At 39.1% G+C, this 23,769-nt stretch overlaps 1 protein-coding gene across 1 annotated transcript in view; it reads right to left on the reverse strand.

Annotated features, from left to right (window-relative positions):
- Positions 1 to 3,516: 3,516 nt before the first annotated feature.
- LOC138849868 (uncharacterized) overlaps positions 3,517 to 23,769 on the reverse strand; it is a 59,555-nt gene continuing 39,302 nt past the window's right edge. The window contains exon 4 of the mRNA XM_070074930.1: positions 3,517 to 4,489. Within this exon, the coding sequence (XP_069931031.1) occupies positions 4,439 to 4,489 (51 nt within the window). The 3' untranslated portion in view covers positions 3,517 to 4,438. The remainder of the gene's footprint in view (positions 4,490 to 23,769) is intronic.

Raw genomic sequence — 23,769 nt, forward strand, 5'->3', positions numbered from 1 at the left:
TAAGGAGTGAAAAGAGTGGTGCTGTATCCGCTAACTGACACCCCCCACCCCCGACCTGGCTCATATCAAAATTCTAGAATTTTTAGACAAATTGTCCTATTTCATTTGTAAAAAAAAAAAAATAGACAAGGTATGGCTCAACCACTTCAAGAGTGTAATTAATTAAAGATAACTGAGTTGGTTGAATTTAATCTTCAACTCTGCAGTGCCTATAAAAAAGACAGGGTGACCATCTCTTATTAACGTCTTAGTAGCTTTTGGCTTTCCTTATAACAGATGTTTTCCTGTGTTGGTCAGTGGTATCCTATGGATTATAAAATAAAGAAAGAAGTCTGAACAATTGATTGGCAAATTTCCCAAACTTAGGTCAGCTCCAAGTATATGAGAAATGGTGCTACATTAAGGGCAAACACAAAACGAAAATCAGTTTGGTTTTGCAAAACCTTTCTAGTTTGGCTGGATGCTGGCTGAACTCCCGCAGCAGAGAAGGACAAGCAGTCAGTGTGTAGTTCCAGAACTCAACACCAAAGATATGCTTGTGTGTTAGTTACAACACAGTCTCTTTAGATTTGCGATGGAGGTCGCTGTTAATCTAATGCAGTTTTTCTGTATTTGTCATTGGTATTTGCCCTTAGAGTTAAGTGCAATAGAAACAGACTCCAAATGCAAAATTCTCTTTAAACAATGACAAGACTTGTGGCGGGTGTTGTGGATCAGCAGGTTAAGCCACCACTTGAGTCCTATATCCAAGGGCTGGTTCAAGTCCTGACTGCTCTGCTTCTAATCCCGCTCTCTGCCTAATACACCTGGGAAGCAGCAGATGAAGGCCCATATACTTGTGTTCCTGCCACCCACATGAGAGGCCAGGATGGAGTTCCTGATTCCCAATTATGGTTGTTGCAGTTCTTCAGGGAGTAAAGCAGTGGATGGAAGACCTCTTTCTCTGTCTCCCCCTCTGCCTGTGACTCTGCCTTTCAAATACATCAGCCAATAAATCTTTTTTAAAAAGAATGAGAAGACTTAAAAATGCATGCTGACCAATGTTTATCAAATATTGAGTGTAATTGGAAAGTAGTAAAACTTTCTAAAAACCAGACATACAGCAACTCATAGATCTAATGAAGTGTTTGGAAGGTTGCAAATATCATTGACCTCTGCTTTGCAGAGTTTTCAGAACATAACAAGAACTCATTCTTTGGCTACATGTTATGTGTGTGCATTATCTTGGACAGGTTTTTTAAAGTCTGAGAGCTTCTAATTCCTTGTCAATGAAATGGGGATTTTTTTTTTCCTTACAGAAATATATCAGTTGAGTATGCGTGCAAAGTCGCAAAAAATGTTTTTTGAGGATTAAGTAAAATACACATACAGAGTTTCAAACACAGCAACTGGCTTATAAAAGGCCCTTAATACATGAAAGTTGTCACTATGCTTTATGTATATATGACTCTGTCTAAAACATAAACCTTTACTCTTTCTTCTGAAACATGCTGAGAAGCGAAAAGCAAATACAAATGTCATCATTCTTCCCCAGCCCCCAACGTTGTCCCCTTCTGCCTGCTCTCTGCACTCTAACCAGCTATGTTCTCATGGGTAGGGGAAATGTGCCTAATTTTTTGCTTGGGGATCTCTTCAACATGTTTTGCTTTTTGGATTCTTATTCATTTGGCCTCTGCACACCTTTCCAGTCCAATCCTCATGTTGAGAAATGCATCACCTGTGCATTATCTCATGCCTTTTTGGGTTTGAACACACTTTCCCATTGCTTGCAAGGTCTGTCCCTGATTCTCCATCCAACAACAGTTATATAGTACAAGAAGATTTGAAAAAGTCCATGGAAAATCAAATTAAAAGATCAGTTTATTTTGGCACAATATGGTATTGATACTCAAGGGATCACGTTTCAGCCTTTTGGCTAAGATCAAGTGAAACTCATGGGCAATTTTTTCATATTATACATTTCCTAGAGCTTTTTGAAGACTCTGAAAACCACCTGTTTTCCCCACCTCCGCAGCACACTGTCATTCTCTCCCTGAAACTGCAAGTGGTATCTCACAGTAGAGAACATGGGGCACTTACTGTGTGGTGATTAAGAGCACATACTCTGGAGTATAATAAATTCGGGCTCCTCCTTTTCCAGCTTGAGTGCATGACTTAACCACTTCGAGCCTCATCTAGAACACAACATTCTAGTAGTACCTCCTTCACAGTAACATAGGGTTACTGTGAAGACTAAGGAAAATGAGTGCTACTCAGAACTTCACATTCCATGACACGTCTAATAGCTGCTAGTTACTCTCTTTTTTCTTTCTTTGTTTTAGTTAAGCTTTTTTTTTCTTTTTTAAAAAGATTTTTGATCATTTATTTGAGGCAGAGTTAGAGAGAGAGAGAGAGAGAGAGAGAGAAAGGTCTTCCATCCACTGGTTCACTCCCCAAATGGCTGCAATGGCTAGAGCTGGGCCAATCTGAAGCCAGGAGCCAGCAGCTTACCCCAGGTCTCCAACACGGGTGTAGAGGCCCAGGCACCTGGGTCATCCTCCACTGTTTTTCCATACCATAAGCAAAGAGCTGGATTGGAAGAGGAGCAGTCAGGACATGAATCAGTGGCCATATGGGATACTGGCATCACAGGCAGAGGCTCAGCCTACTATACCACGGCACCAGCCCCATAGTTGCTCTCCTTATTTCATTCATTTTAATTTATTTGTTCTTTGATGCTTTATAGTAGCTACAGCCTAGAATGTAGTAGGTAAAAGAGTGAATGAACTGGCAACTCTAGCAAAATCTCAGAAATATATATTTAAGAAGATTTTTAATAACAATATCCTGTGATTCTCTCTAATAATTTACTGTAGCAGCTCATAATTCATACTATGAGATAAGTAAAAATTTTTGGAAGAAAAATGATTCATTTTAAAATGTATTCTTATTGGAATTCCTGTGTTTTGTCGAGTTGTATCTGGGAAAAAAAAAAAACCACAATACTTTTCTGAAAAGTTGCTCCTCTGTGAATTGTGAAATGAATGAATTATTCACATTGACTTCACAGAAAGAGATCTTTCCCTGAAAAAATGTGATTGCAAAAAATACTAAAAGGGATATCAGTTCAATCTTTAATGTTTAGAGCTAGAAGAAACATTCTCAGACTACTTGGTCTTTTTGCTGCCAGTATTTGAAGGTTGTAGGTACTGTGTGGTGCCTTAGTAGGAAGCCAGGTCACTGGACTCATAGACCCCTGGCCTGGGATTGTACTTGATAACTCTGATTTAAAGCTTTTATTGATATTTCCTGCAATGCCACAGGAGTGATGGAAGACAGGTGAGATAGAAAAGTCTCAATTCTTCTATTGCCTTTCATTATTCCAGGATTTCTGATAAAAATAAGAAAATATGGATCCATTCATATTTTATGTTTTATTATTTTACAGTGAGACTATATTATTACCATTTTTACAAAATTTCATTCTTAAATTTAAATGCATTGTCTTTTTGACTGTTTTTAAGTGGTTTATTCTATCCCTGTGACTCCTACTTTAGCATCTCTGAAATGTTCAAACTTGTTTCTTCACCGGCAGATGAGTAGGTGGTTTTGCCTTTGTTTCATGTATGCAGGAGATGAAGGTTTCATTATGTTAAAGATTTGTGTTCTGAACCTTTCTGCAGTAATATATTTCAGGGGAAAATCTGCATTCTTTATGAGTCTGGCCCTAAAACTTCATAGATGTGAATTATCCTCAAAGTCTGGTTATGCATCAAAAGATCTCATTTTTTCAAAATATGGTGTCTAAAATGAAAAGCTGCTAGGGTGTTCATACACTGTGCTTTGAGGAATAGCTTTTCACAGATGGAAGGGCATAAAAATGATGGGCTGTTATCTTGTAGCCCAAAACTTCACTCTCTGAACACATGAAATATTGATATTAAATCAAGCTGTACCTGGTTTTCCCCATATGAATCCTTCCAAGTTCTTGACCTCTGTTCTGTTGCTGTTTCATTTTAGGCAGAATTCCAGTGGCAGGGTGGGGATTTGCTGGGGCAGGGAAGTATGTGGACATCAGTGAAAGACAAATTGAAATCGTATTAGCCTGTTTGCAGATTTTAGTGAATTCAAGGATGGAAAAGAATAGCAAAGATAAGAGTCAGACAACACAGTCAGACAAATAAACGTTTATGCAATGTGAGTTTTTCACTCATTTTCAGTAACATCGTTGACATCAATACTTCTAATATTTACAATTAACAAATTATGAAAGAAAATGAATTCTGTGCAAGATTCCATTAGACTGCAAATTATTTAAGATATCTGTGCTGCTGTAACAAGCAAATCCAAAGCTCATAATGGCTCAAACATTTATTTCTCACTCATGTACGGAAGAAATTAATAATCTTGATTCTCTCGGATTCCTGCAAACACCGAATCAGTCAGGGTCAGGGCTCCTTCAATCCGTGGCTCCATCAGCTTTAGCATGGTTTCCAAGGTTACCATCCTCCTTTGCATCAGTTCGTGTAAAGGGAAAGATCATAATTGATAATGTGAAGTTGTTACGCACCTGGCCCAGAAATGCTACACACCAATTCTATTCATATTGCACTGGCTTGAACTCAGTCACCTGGCTACACCCAGGTGTAAAGTAGTCTGGGATATGTCTGTCCTTTTTCAACCAAAAGGAAAGCTTTTATTAATCATCTAGAATGCCAAGCTAGCATATATATTTTTAAAGATTTATTTTATCATTTATTTGAAAGAGTTACAGAGATAGGTAGAGTTAGAGAGAGAGAGAAGTCTTCCATTCCACTGGTTCACTCCCCAAATGACCGCAACAGCCAGAGCTGAGCTGATCCGAAGCAAGGAGCCATGAGCTTCTTATGGGTCTCCCAAGTGAGTGCAGGGGCCCAAGGACTTGGGCCATCTTCTGCATTCCCAGGCAATAGCAGAGAGCTGGATCGGAAGTGGATCACCTGGGACTCGAACTGGTGCCCATATGGGATGCTGGCGCTGCAGGCTGAGGCTTTAATCCACTATGCCACAGAGCCAGTCCCAGCATACTTTCAATAAAATCATCTTTAGAAAGGTTCTTCAGGGGCAAACATTTGGCTTAGTGGTTAAGATATCAGGATGCCACAAAACAAAGGCAGAATTCAATTATCAGTTGGGGATTCTGATTCCAGCTTCCTGCTAATGTGGATCTTCGGAGGTAGTTGTGATGGCTCAAGGAACTGGCTTCCTGCCATCTATGTGGGAGGCCTGTATTGAGCTCCTGGCTCCAAGATTTAGCCTCAATCCAGTCCTAGCCACTGCAGGGATCTAGGGAGTGAACAAGCAAATGAGAATCCTCTCTGTCTTGCTGTTTCTTTTTCTCTGACTCTAAATCTACATTTAAAAATTTTTAATTAAAAAATTTAATTAATTAAATTAAAATTTTGAGATTGATTTGGAATTTAAATTTAAAATTAAATAATAATAACACATTTTTTTCATAGATAACCTGACAAGATCATTAAATAGGTGGACTATTGACTTGATCAGCCCTCACCCTGACTGCTGATGAGCAACTTAATATGTTATCCCTCTTAGTATTTTTGTTTGTTTGTTCTACTTAATAACTTTGGTTGAATACTGTAACCAATACACAATTCTTCTTAAGTGCTGAAACTTAACTGAAAAGTGATTACTGTTAAATATAAGAGTGGGAATAAGAGAGGGAAGAGATGTGCAATTCGGGACATTCTCAAGCTGACTTACCTCAAACGGTAGAGTTAGAAACATACCAGGGGATTCCAATTCAATCCCATCCAGGTGGCATGTACCAATGCCATCTCACTAGTCCCAGTGATCAATTTCTGTTCACAATTGATCATAATGATAGGACTAAGAACCAAAGGGATCACATAAACAAGAATAGTGTCTGCAAATACTAGCTGATAGAATCAAAAAGGGAGAGAATGATTCAACATGGGAAGTGAGATACACAGCAGACCCATAGAATGGCAGATGTCCTAAACAGCACTCTGGCCTCAGAATCAGCCCTTAAGGCATGCAGATCCGGCTGAAAAGCCCATGAGAGTATTTCAGGCATGGAAAGCCAAGGCACTCTGGTGAAAAAAAAAAAAAAAAAAAAAAAAAAAAAAAAAAAACCTAAATGACAGATCTCCATGAGTGAGATCCCAGTGGAAAGAACGGGTCATCAAAGAAGGAGGTACTTCCACTTTGAAGGGAGGAGAGAACTTCCACTTTGACCATGGCCTTGTCTAAATATGATCAGAGTCAGTGAACTCAGGGGGCTTCCATAGCCTTGGCAGCTCATGACAAGAGCCTAGGGTGATTACTGAGGCCATAAACAAGAGTGTCAATTTGTTAAGTCAACAACAGGAGTCACTGTGCACTTACTCCTATGTAGGATCTTTGTCCTTAGTGTGCTGTACATTGAGATTTAATGCTATAACTAGTACTCAAACAGTATTTTTCACTTTATGTTTCTGTGTGGGAGCAAACTGTTGAAATCTTTACTTAATGTATGCTAAACTGATCTTCTGTATATAAAGAGAAATGAAAATGAATCTTGATGTGAATGGAAGGGGAGAGGGAGTGGGAAAGGGTAGGGTTGCAGGTGGGAGGGATGTTATGGGGGGGAAGCCATTGTAACCCATAAGCTGTACTTTGGAAATTTATATTCATTAAATAAAAGTTTGAAAGCAAAAAAAAAAGATTTATTTATTTATTTGAAAGGCAGAGTTACACAGAGGCAGAGGCAGAGAGAGAGGTCTCCCATCTGCTGGTTCATTCCCCAAATGGCCGCAATGGCCGGAGCTGCACTGATCTGAAGCCAGGAGCCAGGAGCTTCTTCCAGGTCTCCCACAGTGGAAGGGCCCACAGACTTGGGCCATCCTCTACTTCTTTTCCAGGCCATAGCAGAGAGCTGGATCAGAAGTGGCACAGCCAGGACTTGAACCAACGCCCATATGGGATGCTGGCACTGCAGGCGGCATCTTTACTCGCTAAGCCAGTAATCTTTAAAGATTTATTTATTTATTTGAAAGGCAGAGTTACACAGAGAGGTAGAGAGAGAGAGAGAGAGAGAGAGAGAGGTCTTCCACCTACTGGTTCACCCCACAAAAGATCACAACAACTGGAGCTGGGCCAATCGGAAGCCAGTAGCCTGAAGCTTCCTCCAGGTCTCTCACATGGGCACGGGCCATCCTCTACTGCCTTCCCAGGCCATAACAGAAAGCTGGATTGGAAGTGGAGCAGATGAGACTTGAACCAGTGCCCCTATCGGATGCTGGCATTGCAGGGGGCAGTTTTACCCACTATGCCACAGTGTTGGCCCCCTGAAGTTTGATTCTGCCTTAGCAATATCTATAATGATCTTCCTATTTTGTTTAGAAGACATATGAAAAGTGGAACTATATAGACCTGGAAAGAACTTGGGTAAATTCCTCAGATATCTGATCCTTACTTTCCTTCTCTATAAAATTAGATAACAGGAGTGTCCAGATCATCAACTGTTGTGAGGTTCAATGTGATGGCTTCTTGACATGGACTCCACACAGGGCTTGGTCTATTGTGAATACTCAATATATATGAACTACCATCCTCATCCTTTAGGCTATTAATCATTAGAGTTTCTCTCTTATTCTCTGAATATATTCCCTGATTAGGCCTCCAATTATACCACAAGTTTTAGATTCCTATGGCTCTCTGGGTAGCTCTGTTTTTAAGATGTGGAGATACTCCAAGAACTAAGATTATTCACAGATTCAAATTTGCTTTTCTTCCCTCACTGTGTGGCATTAGACATTCTGTCTAATTTCTGTGATGGGATAGAACTCAAACTTTTAGATTAGTGCAAACCTAGCAAAAATACCAAGCAAATAAATTAAAGCAAATGTCCTATGAAGTTATCATATATGAAGACCAAATACTTTCACATTTAAACTTTGCAGTAATATGTGAGGCTGTTATTTTATCCCCATTGTATTTACAGGGAACTGAACTTCAGGGAATTCATATAATTTTCCAGCTTCACATAGATAGGAAAGCAGAGGCTAAAGACTCAAACCCATCAGTCTTTAAAGCCCAAATCATCAAGCTCTAAAAAATCTACATCACATTGGTTACACAGTCCAAACTTTGGTTCTTGACATCTGGTAGAATAGCTACACAGTCACATAGATGCAAAATAGAATGAAAAGGAAGGAAGATTTCTGGACTATTAGTCATGAAAACTTTCAGTGTCAATAACACAGGTAACTATTGACTCCTGTTTGTATGTATGTATTTAAAAGGCAGAGATACATACAGAGATCTCCCATCCACTGGTTCACTACCCAAGTCTACACCAGGAGCCAGAAAGTTCATCTGGGTCTCCCATATTGATGGCAGGGACCCAACTACTTGAGCCGGCACCTACCACCTCCAAGAATGCATATTAGCAGGAAAGTGGAATCAGGAGGAGAGCCAATACTTGAAATCAGGAGCTCTGATATGGGATGTGGGTGTTCCAAGTGGTAACTTAACCATTACGCCAACCACCAACCCCTCCAAGTCCTTTCAAATGATGGTCAACCAATTGCAGAGTACTTAATATCTATTTTGGGGATACACTGTGCTTTTGGAGCTTAATGCTTTCAAGACCTAACACATAATTTAGATGAAGAATTCACTAACTGGCTCCCAAGGGGTCCCAACCACGAACAAGAAACTACTTTATTTTCTAAGGTTGTATTTGCAACCGAATTCTATGTATGCAAGTTTTATAGCTGGATTTAAATTGTTATATTTTGGGCCAGCACCGTGGCTCACTTGGTTGATCCTCCACCTGCGGCGACAGCATCCCATGTGGGCGCCGGGTTCTGGTCATGGTTGCTCCTCTTCCAGTCCAGCTCTCTGCTGTGGCCCAGAAAGGCAATGGAGGATGGCCCAAGTGCTTGGGCACCTGCACCCACATGGGAGACCAGGAGGAAGCACCTGGCTACTGGCTTCGGATCAGCATAGTGCCGGCCTTGGCAGCCATTTGGGGGGTGAACCAACAGAAGGAAGACCTTTCTCTCTCTCTTTCTCACTGTCTAATTCTGCCTGTCAAAAAAATTGTTATATTTTAAAAGTAATTTTTTTAATATTCTTTGAAGTATGTTAGCACAATAAAATAAAATACAATACTGACACTTTCAGACTGAAATTCATTCAAGGTTTAACATCTACCCTCATATTGGCTTATATACAGAATGCTCATTCTTTCCCATGTTCTGTTGCATTAGTGTATCAATCTTTTTTTATTATAAACACTTTAATTTAGTAAATATAATTTTCCAAAGTACAGTTTATGGATTACAATGGCTTTTTACCTCCCAATAACTTCCTTCCCACCAACACCTTCCCATCTCCCGCTCCCTCTCCTATTCCATTCACATCAAGATTCATTTTCAATTATCTTTATATACAGAAGATCAATTTAGTATATAGTAAGTAAAGATTTCATCAGTTTGCACCACACAGAACATAAAGTGTAAAATACTACTTGATTACTAGTTATAGTATTAATTCACATTGGACAACACATTAAGGACAGAAATCCCACATGAGGAGTAAGTACACAGTGACTCCTGTTGTTGACTTAACAAATTGACACTCTTGTTTATGTATCCGAAATCTCCCTAGGCTCTAGTCATGAGTTTCCAAGGCTATGGAAGCCTTTTGAGTTCGCTGACTACGATCTTATTTAGACAAGATCATAGTCAAAGTGGAAGTTCTCTCCTCCCTTCAGAGAAAGGTACCTCCTTCTTTGATGGCCCCGTTCTTTCTACTGGGATCTCACTCACAGAGATCTTTCATTTGGGTTTTTTTTTTTTTTTGCCACAGTATCTTGGCTTTCCATGACTGAGAAACTCTCATGGGCTTTTTAGCCAAATCCAAATGCCTTAAGGGCTGATTCTGAGGCCAGAGTGCTGTTTAGGACATCTGCCATTCTATGAGTCTGCTGTGTATCCCACTTCCCATGTTGGATCATTCTCTCCCTTTTTTATTATATCAGTTAGTATTCATAGACACTAGTCTTGTTTGTGTGATCCCTTTGACTCTTAGACCTATTAGTGTGATCAATTGTGAACTGAAATTGATCACTTTGACTAGTGAGATGGCATTGGTACATGCAATCTTGAAGGGATTGTATTGGAATCCCCTGGCACATTTCTAACTCCACCATTTGGGGCAAGTCCGATTGAGCATCTTAAAAATCACTTAAGAAATCAGACAAATGTTCCAGTGTCACATGAAGCAATAAAAATATTTTGTCCAAACACAGGGTTTTTGTGACTCAATAATTGGGGGTTTTATTGAGAAAAATATTATGTGGTGGATTAAATACCTATCTTCAGCTTCCCACAAGTTTGTGAACATTTTTGAGTATCTATTAGATGAAGACGTCATAACACATGGGATATAAGCAGAAAAAATGGACATGTATTATGTCCGCACAGAGAAAAAGGTAAAGGGGTAATGTAAACACCCAATATGAACCAAAAATATTTACGAAGGAATAAATAATAAAATATAAACACTTTTATAAGTAAAATCTTAAAGAAATATTGCTATAAGGTTAGATTACAACATCTTGAAATTAGTTAATTGATGGGGCTGGTGGGGTGGCACAGTAGGTTAATCCTCCACCTGTGGTGCCAGCACCCCATATGGGTGCTTGTTCTAGTCCCAGCTGCTCCTCTTCCAAACCAGCTCTCTGCTGTGGCCTGGGAAAGCAGTATAAGATGGCCCAAGTCCTTGGCCCCTGTACCCATGTAGGAGACCAGGAAGAAGCACCTGGCTCCTGGCTTCAGATCAGCACAGCTCCAGCCATTGCGGCCATTTGGGGAGTGAACCAATGGGAAGAAGACCTTTCTCTCTGTCTTTCCCTCTCACTGTCTGTAACTCTACCTCTCAAATAAATAAATAAATAAAACTCTAAAAAATTAATTAATTAATTGAATTCATATGCCCTTTATGTATTATTAAATAAAATATTCAAGGAAACTAAAGAATAGTCTAATAATCTGATTTAATATTTAGGATTTCGGTCATTTACAACAAAATGGAGGAATCTGGAAAACATCATGCTGAGTGAAATATGCCAGTCCCAAAGGGACGAATATCATATGTTCTCCCTGATTGGTGACAACTAACTGAGCACCAAAAAGGAAATCTGTTGAAGTGAAAGGGACATTATGAGAAATAGTGACAAGATCAGCCCTTGTCCTAACCGTCGAGGAACAACTTAATACTTTATCACTTTTAGTATTTTTGTGTTCTATTTTATACTATTGGTTGAACTCTTTAATTAACACACAATTATTCTTAGGTGTTTAAATTTAACTGAAAAGTGATCCCTGTTAAATATAAGGGTGGGAATAAGAGAGGGAGGAGATGTACAGTTTGGGACATGCTAAATTGGACTTGCCCCAAATGGTAGAGTTAGAAACGTGCCAGGGGATTCCAATTCAATCCCATAAAGGTGGCATGTACCAATGCCATCTCACTAGTCAAAGTGATCAGTTTCAGTTCACAATTGATCATAATGAAAGGAATAAGAGTCAAAGGGATCACATAAACAACACTAGTGTCTGCTAATACTAACTGAAAGAATTAAAAAGGAGAGAACGATCCAACATGGGAAGTGAGATACACAGCAGACTCATAGAATGGCAGATGTCCTAAACAGCACTCTGGCCTCAGAATCAGCCCTTAAGGCATTCATATCTGGCTGAAGAGCCCATGAGAATATTTTAGGCATGGAAAGCCAAGACACTCTGGCAAAAAAAAAAAAAAAAAAAAAAAAAAAAAAAAAAAACCCAAATGAAAGATCTCTGTGAGTGATATCCCAGTGGAAAGAACAGGCCATCAAAAAAGGAGGTACCTTTCTCTGAAGGGAGGAGAGAACTTCCACTTTGACTATGACCTTGTCTAAATATGATCAGAGATGACAACTCAAAAGGCTTCCATAGCCTTCGCAACTCATAACAAGAGCCTAGGGAGATTTCTGACGCCATAAACAAGAGAGTCCGGCCAGCGCTGCGGCTCACTAGGCTAATGTCCACCTTGCGGGGCCAGCACACCGGGTTCTAGTCCCTGTCGGGGCACCTGATTCTGTCCCGGTTGCCCCTCTTCCAGGCCAGCTCTCTGCTGTGGCCAGGGAGTGCAGTGGAGGATGGCCCAAGAGCTTGGGCCCTGCACCCCATGGGAGACCAGGAGAAGTACCTGGCTCCTGCCATCGGATCAGCACGGTGCGCTGGCCGCAGTGCGGCGGCCATGGCGGCCATTGGAGGGTGAACCAACGGCAAAGGAAGACCTTTCTCTCTGTCTCTCTCTCACTGTCCACTCTGCCTGTCAAAAAAAAAAAAAAAAAAAAAAAAACCAAGAGTGTCAATTTGTTAAGTCAACAACAGGAGTCACAGTGCACTTACTCCACATGTAGGATCTCTGTCCTTAATGTGTTGTTCAATGTGAATTAACGGTATAACTAGTACTCAAACAGTACTTTACACTTTGTGTTTCTATGTTGGTGCAAACTGTTAAAATCTTTACTTAATATATACTAAATTGATCTTTTGTATATAAAGATAATTGAAAATGAATCTTGATGTTCATGGAATGGGAGAGGGAACAAGAGATGGGAGAGTTGCGGGTGGGAGGGAAGTTATTGGGGGGAAAAAGCCATTATAATCCAAAAACTGTATTTGGAAATTTATATTTATTAAATAAAAGTTTAAAAAATTAAGATTTATTAAGAAATAAGTAAATAAGGTAAAATTAAAATATAAAAAGTATTACATAAATACACATGTTAAAGAAGAGAAAATCCCATTAAAAATTATTCTCTTTCTGAGTTTTGACTACTAAAACTGTTTTCAAAAATAAGCTGATTTAGCAGGAGTGGGCAAAAAATTTCTGAGTAGCTTCAGTGTCTGTATGTTAATTGTTCTTGAGTGAGAAGAGGAAACCTACTGCTTGATCTTTTAGAGAAAAGGGTATTTTTCAGAAATGGCTCACAATGGAAGACCAAAGAAGCATACCACAAGGACCCAGAAAGGAAGAATCTTAAGGAAACTATTTCAGCAGGAAATTTCATGCAGTAATATGGTGTAGATGGTTTTGATTTTATTAGCCAATGTTTATAATCATTCATGTTACATATATAAACCAAAATGGAAAACTATAGATAACCCTTCAGTTAAAAATATATATTTTTCAAACCAATGGTTAAGAATGATATACTACTATGGTTTGAATGATCTGTGATTATTTTAAAATTTACTGTGTATGGATGGAAAAAAAAATTTCACCTAATGAATAAGGAAAACCTACGCCTAAGTTATATAGTAATCAGGATAGACCTAAACAAGAAATATGATGATCAAGGAAAGTTGTAAAGCAGCTGTACACTTGATCTAAAATCCCTCTCAAAATGTGACAGCACCAAACTACTGACAGAAAGTGTGTCTTGATTCCAGTGGCCCTGACTCTGCAGTTAATAATTCACACTCTAAATTTAAAATAATCAGGAGGAGTGTGTTGAGGACGACAGACTCCCGGACCTGGATTCCACATGTGTCAGCTATGGCTCCCCAGCTGTTGACCCTGCACACATCCCAAAGCATTATGCATTGCCCTGACACCACATATCCTGGAGTGTTCTCCATCCCACCTCCTGCTTCCTGCTGCCAATCATTCTGGTCTTGGGGTTCTGACAGGCTTACAATCCAGAGCTGCTGGCTAACTGTGGTAGAGCAAGCTTGGAAGATGGGTGGTCACAGAAGATGGCTCTGGGGAGTAGGGGGAAATTATGCTAGATGAAGTCTTTGAAAGTCTTTAGAAAAGACCGCTCTCATGCATTTCTAAAGTCATAAATTGTCACACCAAGCCAATGACCTCATTTTATTGATATTTGTTATTGAAAGAAATATGGATAACAACTTGTTTTAAAATCATTTCATGGTGTAGTAAACAATATCAAATCAGCCCAGAATTCTGGCATCTTACACTGCTTTTAAACATTAGGGAACAAGAAAAGGAGACCTCTTAATTTTCCTTGAACAGAAAATTAGATGGAAATGTACAACTGTCATATCTCTTTGAAAAAAAGGTACTTCCCATTTTTGTCATGAAGCACAATACAATGCGAGGTTATTTTTATTTTGTATGTACACTGTAGTGTTCAACATTTTAATTGCCACTTCCTCAATAAAATTATTGGAAATCTTCCATCTTGCCATTAGCACTTGCAAAATAACTGTTAACAATATGTTATCCAGACACAGAAACTTTATAATTAATGTTGGAATAGTCTTCAAAGTCTGGTGACTAAAATATATCCTATAAAAATTACTGGACTTCATTCAATGCTGTTCTGCTGTTTTAAAGTTCAATAAATGTGTTGAGGGGGAGATATTTGGCAAAGTAAGTTAGGCAGTCTGGCAGTGAGACCCGAGGTGCTGCACAGTTTGGTTTCTGTTGCATGGTAAATGTACAAAAGGCCTCCAGATCTTCAGCACAACCCCTGCATGGCTGAAGGAGATCTGACCAAATGCAACCCCCTGTGGGATTCTGAACAGTCATTTGGGGCTATATTCCCACCTTGTCAATGGATGAGGCGCTGGAGCAGGTTCCATTTAAGCAATAAAACACAACAGGCCATGTATATATCTGGGTGATTATAGCATAACTCAGATTATGTTATAAGTCATGAGGCTGAAGGCCAAGTGTCTTAACTCCGATGAGAAGTGCAATATTGGCCCCGAAACACACTGCCTGAAGTGTCTTATTGCTGTCAAGAAATGGAATTTCTACAGTACATTAAGAAAAGGAAAACACTTAGCACAGTGGATTTAAAATAACCATGGCTATGACATCACTGACAGCTAATCAAAACTCTAATTGCAAACAGAGTTCTGAGGCTATTGTATAAAGGGTCTTAACAGACTCAGGCATGGATACAAAGGAGAACAATGCCTTTGCTATGGGGGGAACTTCAGTAGCACAGAGCCCTGAAGCAAGGATGGGGTGTGCTGGCAGATCTGAGACAAGCTCATTATCAGTGAGTTAACTTTGCAGTTAAATCACCTTGAGCGATTAAGCCAAGAAAAAGCTAGATGCGAACGCTCCGGGATAATTTATTCTGCTTCAGTTGCCACCTTCATTTTCATACAGTGAAATATTTCTTTAAATTATTGAGAAATGAGACAGCATTCATTGAAAAAAAAAAGATTTCAGATGCCCTAGAAGAGATGAAAGGTTATAATGAACTGAGAAGAATTTGGGGGTCACATGTTGCTCATGATCCGTGCAAAGAATTTCTAGTGATATTAAGTTGAAGTTGTCCAAAAGAATTGAAGTCAGTATGTGGTCATAAGGATGCAGTTCGGATTTTATGTCTGAATCTGCCTAACACCACGGAGTAGAGCATGCATTTCAAGGTCCAGTTAACAGCTTCAATAAATTCAGCCATGGCAAAGCACACACTGAGAAGATATGTTCAGAAGGTGCCACAGGGAGGCACATAACATCATAAAGCAAAGCAGAGGCCCTGTCTCAGGAGGCAGAGGATTTGGATCTAATGATTTTCTGGGTCACCATGGATAAGTATTTAATTTTTGTGGGGTTTTTGTTTCTTTCAGGCAAGCTCTCCTGGACTCTGGTTACAGGCATTGTTTCCTCAGACCCCAAATGATGTTGCTGTGTGTTATTTCCTGAAAGTTCATTGGCAATACCATAAAGAGGTCAAGTGTAACTGGGAAATACTGCCTTTGACAGTTCATGGGACATATGCACGAAGTTGGAAAACAAAGTCACCATTTGTTTATGAGCTTATAGATAAGCTATTACTAATCCACTCTTACCAATGACACCTGATCAACAGATTTTCCTTGTTCTTATGGGACAAAACAAGCAGGAGTTTGTCCCATCAAAGAGCATGCTCAAGTTCTGAAATAAATGTGTTTCTCTCTCACTTCTCAATCTCTTTGTGAATATTTTTACATTTATATCCATCAACCATGGTTGTATTAATTTACTGGTAATAATTATACCCTAAGATGAAATATTTCTAATAATTTTAATTGTATATATCTAATAATCTCTAGAGGGCTTGGGTTCTTTAGCAACAATAAAAAGATTAAATGAGTAACTGAATAGAATTAAATAAAGTAAAATTTTAATCCTTAAAAATACTACACGATTTTTATGAACTAGGACAACTATTTTATTATGTCAAAACTTTATATTCTGGGGGCAGCATTGTGGCATAAGAGGTTAAGCTGCTTTCTGAGATGCCAGTATCCCATATGGGTGCATCAGTTCAAGTCCCGGCTGCTCCACTTAGAATCTAGCTCTCTGCTAATGTGCCTGGGAAAGCAATGGAAGATGGCCCAAATACCCAGGACCCTGCAGCCACAGGAAAGGCCCAGATGAAGATCATGGTTCCTGGCTTTGGCATAGTTCAGCCCTGATCATTTCAGCCATTTGGGGGAGTGAACCAGCTGATGGAAGATCTCTCTCTCTCTCTCTCTCTTTGTAACTCTGCATTTCATATAAATAAATAAATGTCTTAAAAATGTTTAGATACTAAGATTTTAAATTTTATTTATTTTCACCTTTATCTGAAAGGAAGAGAGACAAAAGGAGATCTTACATCCACTGGTTAGGCTGGGCCAAAGCCAGGAGCTTGAAGCTCCATCTAGGTCGCCAACACAGGAATCAGGGACTCAAATAGCTGAGCTCTCAGTGGCTGCCTCCCAGGTGCATTGTCAGGAAGCAGAGTAGCTAGAACTTGAACCAGGCACTCAATATGAAGTGCTGACATAAGCCTCTGTGTTGAATATCCACCCTCGGGATTTTAAAATTTAGTTTTGTTTAGCAGTCAATTAAAGATGGTTAAGAGTCTTGTCAGTTTTAATAGTATCTGAAATTCAATGTAGACTTTGATTTAATTTGAAATATGCCACATTTCCAAAGTTGGTTTTAATTAATAATCCTTTAATGCATCTTGAGTAAATTATAGTTAATTATAATCTTTTACAAACATAAGATGAAGAATTTTGATTCTAATATCCATCCAATTAATTACTTAGGATGTAAAATAGTGTCATAATCTCTAAGTTAGCTATGTTTGTACTACAACAGGTTAAGCCACCACTTGTGATACTCACATCCCATATTGGAATGCCAGTTTGAGACTCAGTTACTCTGCTACTGATCCAGCTTCTTGATAATGCATCTTGGGGAGCAGCGGATGGTGGTGCAAATGCTAAGGCTCCTGACACAGATGTGGGAGACCCAAATAGAGTTCTGGGCTCCTGGATTCACCCAGAATTTATTTATTAGATAAATGCAATAAGAAATATTCCACCAATATCACTTATTAACAATGTTGTGTCTATTAAAAATGAAGCATTATACAGAGATACAAGCATTAGGGCCAAAAGAACAGCTAGGAACGAAGAAGAGTTGGTAAGAAACTACATTCTCTTTTATTGTACAGCAATTCAATAAGTATAAAACTGCTTTCAAAGTGCATGCTTCAAATACTTTCCTTTTTTGAATTTTTTTAACTTTTATTTAATAAATATAAATTTCCAAAGTACAGTTTATGGATTACAATGGCTTGTTCCCCCCATAACCTCCCTCCCACCTGCAACCATCCCATCTCATGCTTCCTCTCCCATCCCATTGACATAAGATTCATTTTCAATTATCTTTATATACAGAAGATCAATTTAGTATACATTAAGTAAAGATTTCAACAGTTTGAACCCACACAGAAACACAAAGTGTAAAGTACTGTTTGAGTACTAGTTATAGCATTAATTCACATAGTACAACACATTAAGGACAGAGATCCTACATGTAGAGTAAGTGCACAGTGAAACCTGTTGAAAAGGAAACCTGTTGAAGTGAAATGGACATTATGAGAAATAGTGACAAGATCAGCCCTTGTCCTAACCGTCGAGGAACAACTTAATACTTTATCACTTTTAGTATTTTTGTGTTCTATTTTATACTATTGGTTGAACTCTTTAATTAACACACAATTATTCTTAGGTGTTTAAATTTAACTGAAAAGTGATCCCTGTTAAATATAAGGGTGGGAATAAGAGAGGGAGGAGATGTACAGTTTGGGACATGCTAAATTGGACTTGCCCCAAATGGTAGAGTTAGAAATGTGCCAGGGGATTCCAATTCAATCCCATCAAGGTGGCATGTACCAATGCCATCTCACTAGTCAAAGTGATCAGTTTCAGTTCACAATTGATCATAATGAAAGGATTAAGAGTAATAGGGACCAGATAAACAAGACTAGTGTCTGCTAATACTAACTGAAAGAATTAAAAAGGAGAGAACGATCCAACATGGGAAGCAGGATACACAGCAGACCCATAGAATGGCAGATGTCCTAAACAGCACTCTGGCCTCAGAATCAGCCCTTAAGGCATTCATATCTGGCTGAAGAGCCCATGAGAATATTTTAGGCATGGAAAGCCAAGACACTCTGGCAAAAAAAAAAAAAAAAAAAGACCCAAATGAAAGATCTCTGTGAGTGATATCCCAGGGGAAAGAACAGGCCATCAAAGAAGGAGGTACCTTTCTCTGAAGGGAGGAGAGAACTTCCACTTTGACTATGACCTTGTCTAAATAAGATCAGAGTTGGTGGGTGGGAGGAAAGTTGGGGGGGGCACTGTAATCCAAAAGCTTTGGGAATTTATATTTATTAAATGAAAGTTAAAAAAAATTGAGGCATGAAGACATAAAAAACCTGAACAAACCAGTAAGCAAGACTAATATTTAATCAGTAATAGAGAGCCACCCAACAAGAAAAGACCAGGACTGGATAACTTCACTGATGAATTCTACCAAAAGTTTAAGGAGGAAATAGTCCCACTTGTTCTTTAACTATTCAAAACAATTGAAAGGAAGGGAACACTTCCAAACTCATTGTGAGGCCAGTATTACTTTAATTCCAAAACTAGTGAAAGATACTATAGACCAACACACCTGATGAACATAAAGTAAAAAACCTCCAACAAATTACAGCTAATTGAATACAACACATCAAAAAATCATCCACCCAGACCAACTGGGATTTATCCAAAGAATGCAGGGATGGTTCAACATTCACAAATCAATAAACATGACATAAAAAAAGATATAGTAGACATAGATTTATATGTACAAGAATTATAAACTATTTAAGATGAAATAGTTTTGCTTATTCAAGTTGTAGTAGTACTTTTCATATGGTTAATTTTTTTCCTTTACCTTATGCTACTGATTAAGACTTCCTTCTCTAAATTAGTATAATTTGCATAAAGGACTACACAAACAGAAATAGTATTAATTTTGGGCTTATAAACTAACTCAGTAGTAATGATGATCAGAAATATCCTTCTGTGAGTTTTATTTATTACAGGAGTATTGGCAAAGATTGATTTTCTATATAATGGGCCTAATGGGACCCAACCTTTGCTTGCTCTTAGATATTGTCAAGTATTCTTACGGGAGTCAAAGTTTTGGTCAAAAGCCCAGTTCTTGGCATCCTTATCTCAGTCCCAATGACTGACCTGAATACAAATGATAATCAAAACAGTAAAAAGAATGTGAGCTCACATTCATGGAACACTTACTATCTTTTAAGTACTATGCAAAAAAGTACCTATATTATTTCAATTAGTATCACAACTCTATAATGTAATGCTATTACTGTCCTTGTTTTATAAATGAGGGAACAGATTAAGAGATGGGAGACAACTGTACTAGCTGGAATCCATCTTAGGGAATAGATGACATTTTCAGAGTTAAATACAGTCTTGATAAAGAGACTATTTACAAAATTGTAGATAAAGTTAAGGGAAACCATCCAGCAATGTTAAGGGATTAACACCATCAAGAGATTCCTAGTATCCAAGACTGGAACATTGGATGACTAGCCCAGAGTGGCTGACGTTTTTGATACAAGGACACAGATACTGCCAAACTGTGGCCTGGCAAGCAGTGAATGGAAGAATAAATACCCTGACCTCTCTCCCTACCTTGGATCTTCTGAAGCATTTCTCATTGACAAAAATCAACTGTAAACCAGAGGGAAAGGGAAGATACAGAACAGGGTGGAGAAGAGTATAGAATAGACTGTGAGGGGCCAACAAAATATAAGCAGACCAGTAATTTATCCAGGACATATGAGGGTGTCTTCAAAGAGTTTGTGAAAAATATGAACTATGAAAAAATTGTGCATGTATTTCAAAATTTTCGCACATTTATCTTTTAATTTCATTTTCCATGAACTTTATGAAATAGACTGCACAGCTGCTCTTTGGTGGGAGAAGCAAAATGCAATTGTAGGCAGGCCTCTCACTTTCATCCACTATAATGTCTACAGAGAAGAAAATTCTGAAAAAGAACCCAATGGTATTGAAAGGGATGATTTTTTTCCTTCTAAAAACCCACCACAGGTAGGGGCAATGTGATGCAGTAGGTTAAGCCTCTGCCTGAGGCACAGGCATCCTATATGGACACTAGTTTGAATCCCAGTTGCTCCTCTTTCCATCCAGCTCCCTGATTATGACCTGGGAAAGCAGTGAAAGATGGCTCAAGTGCTTGGGCCCTTGCACCCATGTGGGAGACCCGGAAATAAGCTTCTGATTTCAGATTTGCCCAGCTCAGGCCATTGCAGTGATTTGGAGAATTACCCAGCAGGTGGAAGACTTCTCTCTCTGTCTTTCCCTCTCTCTGTCTGTAACTCTGCCTCCCAAATAAACAAATAAATCTTTAAAAAAAAATCAAAGCCACCAAAGGCACCCTGTTCCAGATGAACCTCTAAACTTTGCAGAGAGCTCCTCCGATGCAGAGCAAGGATTTCTGCAGAAATGATGGAGCATACTTTCCCCACTAGAAGGTAAATTCTATTAGCATGAAGATTCTACTCAGTTTGTTTACTGCTATATCCCTAGAAATGCAATCACTGGGTTGCAAGGATTGTCTTTGACCAAGAGATACTGAGCTAACCAACTTAAAAAAAAAAAACAAAAAAACAAAAAAAAACAAAAAAACAAAAAAACAAAAAACTTCCTGGTAGCACAATGTGATCAATGAAATATTCTAAGTGCCTACTTATTTTCTTATTTCAATTCTCTCATTTCTTTGCTCTTTATAGTTGTGAAATGGTTCCAATCCTTAATCAACTGTTGAAATTTTCTTACAGTGCAGATCTATTGAGTACAATGTGTCATGCATTATAGGACATTGTGACTTTATGTATATTATCTTATTTTATATATATCACACATGCCTCCCAGAGAAGCACCATTGTTATCCAAATTTCACTGATAAGTAAACTAAGTCATATATCTAGGTGTATCTGATTCCCAAACTCTTTGCTCCATACTACCTTGCTGATTCTGATTCTCATCATCACTATTTAAAATTACTGACTCAGGGAATCAGGCCTTTGGCACAGCTGTTAAGATCCCACTAAGTATGCTTGTATCCCATACTGTAGAGCCTGGATTTGAAACCTGGCTCCACTGGTTCCAGCTTCCTGCTAATGCATACCTTGGGACGTAGAAGGTGGTGACTCATGTACTGGTTACCTGCCACCCATGTAGGAGACCTGAACTGAGTTACTGAGTTACTGGGTATGGACATTTGAGAAGTGAACTAGCTGTTAGGAGATTCAGATTCTCTTTATCTTTCACTCTTGCTTTCACTGTTTCTCCTCTTGTTCTCTCTTCCTCTCAAATAAATAAAAGCAGCAACTCAACTTGTGAGCCCCAGTCCCTGTGGGTGCTATGCCTTCATGTCCATCTTTGTTGACTTGTCAAACACCACTGATGTCATGACTGCCACTCATGACCTAACCCCAACTCTGTTGAGATAAGTCAAGACATTGTCATCCCTGTGTCCTGCTGAACTTCTGACTCTTCTCTATTATGTCTCCCACATAAACTGCTTTAAGCCCAAACATCTGCTATCTATCTCTTCATGAGTCCCTTGAGTAATCAACCACCTACTTGCTGAATGTTAGGAGGTTTCCTCTATGGTGCAGACTCCCAGAGGAAGCAACATGCTGCTCAGTTATACTACTTTGGTAGCATATTTGATTAATGTCCCTCTCCCCTACTGTGGCTTCTCTGGATCTATTTTCACATTGAGGCTGTATCTCCTACTGGCTGCTTTCAGATAGTGACCAAGCATGGCAGAAGCAAACGGGCCCAGACTGGCAAGATGTGGAGTTTCTCCAATGTGAGATATTGGCTTGAGGATTCCCCATTAGCCCAGATAAATCTTTCTTGCATTCCAGGACCCTGCTTTCCAAATTTCCTTTCCTTCTCTCTCACTTTCCATAGATATCAGACCTGTATTGTGGTTTGAAGCCTCATCCATCCTTCTCTATCTCCTTTCCCAACAACTTTTTACAAGGTTAATTTTATCTTGGCATCTTCTCCTCAATAGGCATAAACTAATGCAAGTGGTACTCAGGGTGGTCTGAGAAAAGAAGGATTACAATGAAACATGAGGGGCTGGCATTGTAGCTCAGTGGGTTAAACCACTGCTTACAAAGCCAGCATCCAAGTTTCCTACTGATGTGCCTGCAAAGGCATTGGAAGAAGGTCCGAGTACTTAGGCCCCAGCCGCCCATGTTGAAAGACCAAGATAAAGTTTCTTGCTCCTGGTTTCAGCCAGGTCTGCCTCTGAATGTTGCTGCCATTTGGAAACTGAACCAGCCAATGTAAGACATCTCACACTCTGCCTTTCAAAAAAATAAATGAATATTTTAGAAAAAATAGATGAGAACATAAGACTGGCTTACAAATCATTCAAAGGCAAAGAGGATGTCATTCTGAATGGTAGATGGGACATAAATCCCTGGCAAAAATTTTAAGTCCAAATGCCAAATATTTCACTGATGATTCCAGTGAAAATGCATGAGTGGAAGTAAACACATTTGAAAGATTTGGAGTAGCAATGACTATTAGAACTGGGGAGGTAATTAGTTATTTCCTAGTGAGTTTTAATGCCCTACAGGAGGATGATGAACAACTATGAATCATTTATGACAATTTAAAAGTTAAGAATACAAATCAGAACACCACTTTGGTAACCTCCAAAGAGGCCCTTATTTCCTGAAGTGGAAAAGCAGACACAGAGGACCAACAGATTGGAGTTCCAGTAGCTGGGACTCAGCTCTAGAGACTTGAATGCTTACCCAAGGCAAGTCTGTTATGCCAAAGCCCCTGGCTGGGAAAACCTGAGAACACAACAACACAATTCCTGGATAACATAGCATTCATGAAGGCCATGAAGAATGCATTGGTGAGAAAGGCATGAGCATCATAAGAAATTCATGGTGGCTCTCTTCTGCTGCCTATAAATGATTTTAAGGAAGGCAATCAAAGAGCCAGACTTGTTAATGCTCAGAGATGATGGAGCCACAGAGTAATAGAGGCTAGGTGGTATACTTAACCAACAAAAACCAAAATGCTGAAATTACTGTAATCACTGGAAAGATCAGAGGAATATCATGGGGTCTTCATCCACAGTGTGCTATGGAGACAATTAATAGAACATGGGATCTCCAGAGTGCAAAATACACCAATAACCAACAAGGGTGCTGCAACCAGAAGAAAAGATAATGGCCAGTGTTGTGGTGCAGAGTGGTAAGTCAACCCTTGCAACGTTGTCATTACAGAGTACCAGTTTGAACCCCAGTTGCCCTGCTAATGTGCCCTTCCATCC

The sequence above is a fragment of the Oryctolagus cuniculus genome, chromosome 5 (genome assembly GCF_964237555.1).
Source record: "Oryctolagus cuniculus chromosome 5, mOryCun1.1, whole genome shotgun sequence".
In the NCBI taxonomy this organism is placed as follows: domain Eukaryota; kingdom Metazoa; phylum Chordata; class Mammalia; order Lagomorpha; family Leporidae; genus Oryctolagus; species Oryctolagus cuniculus.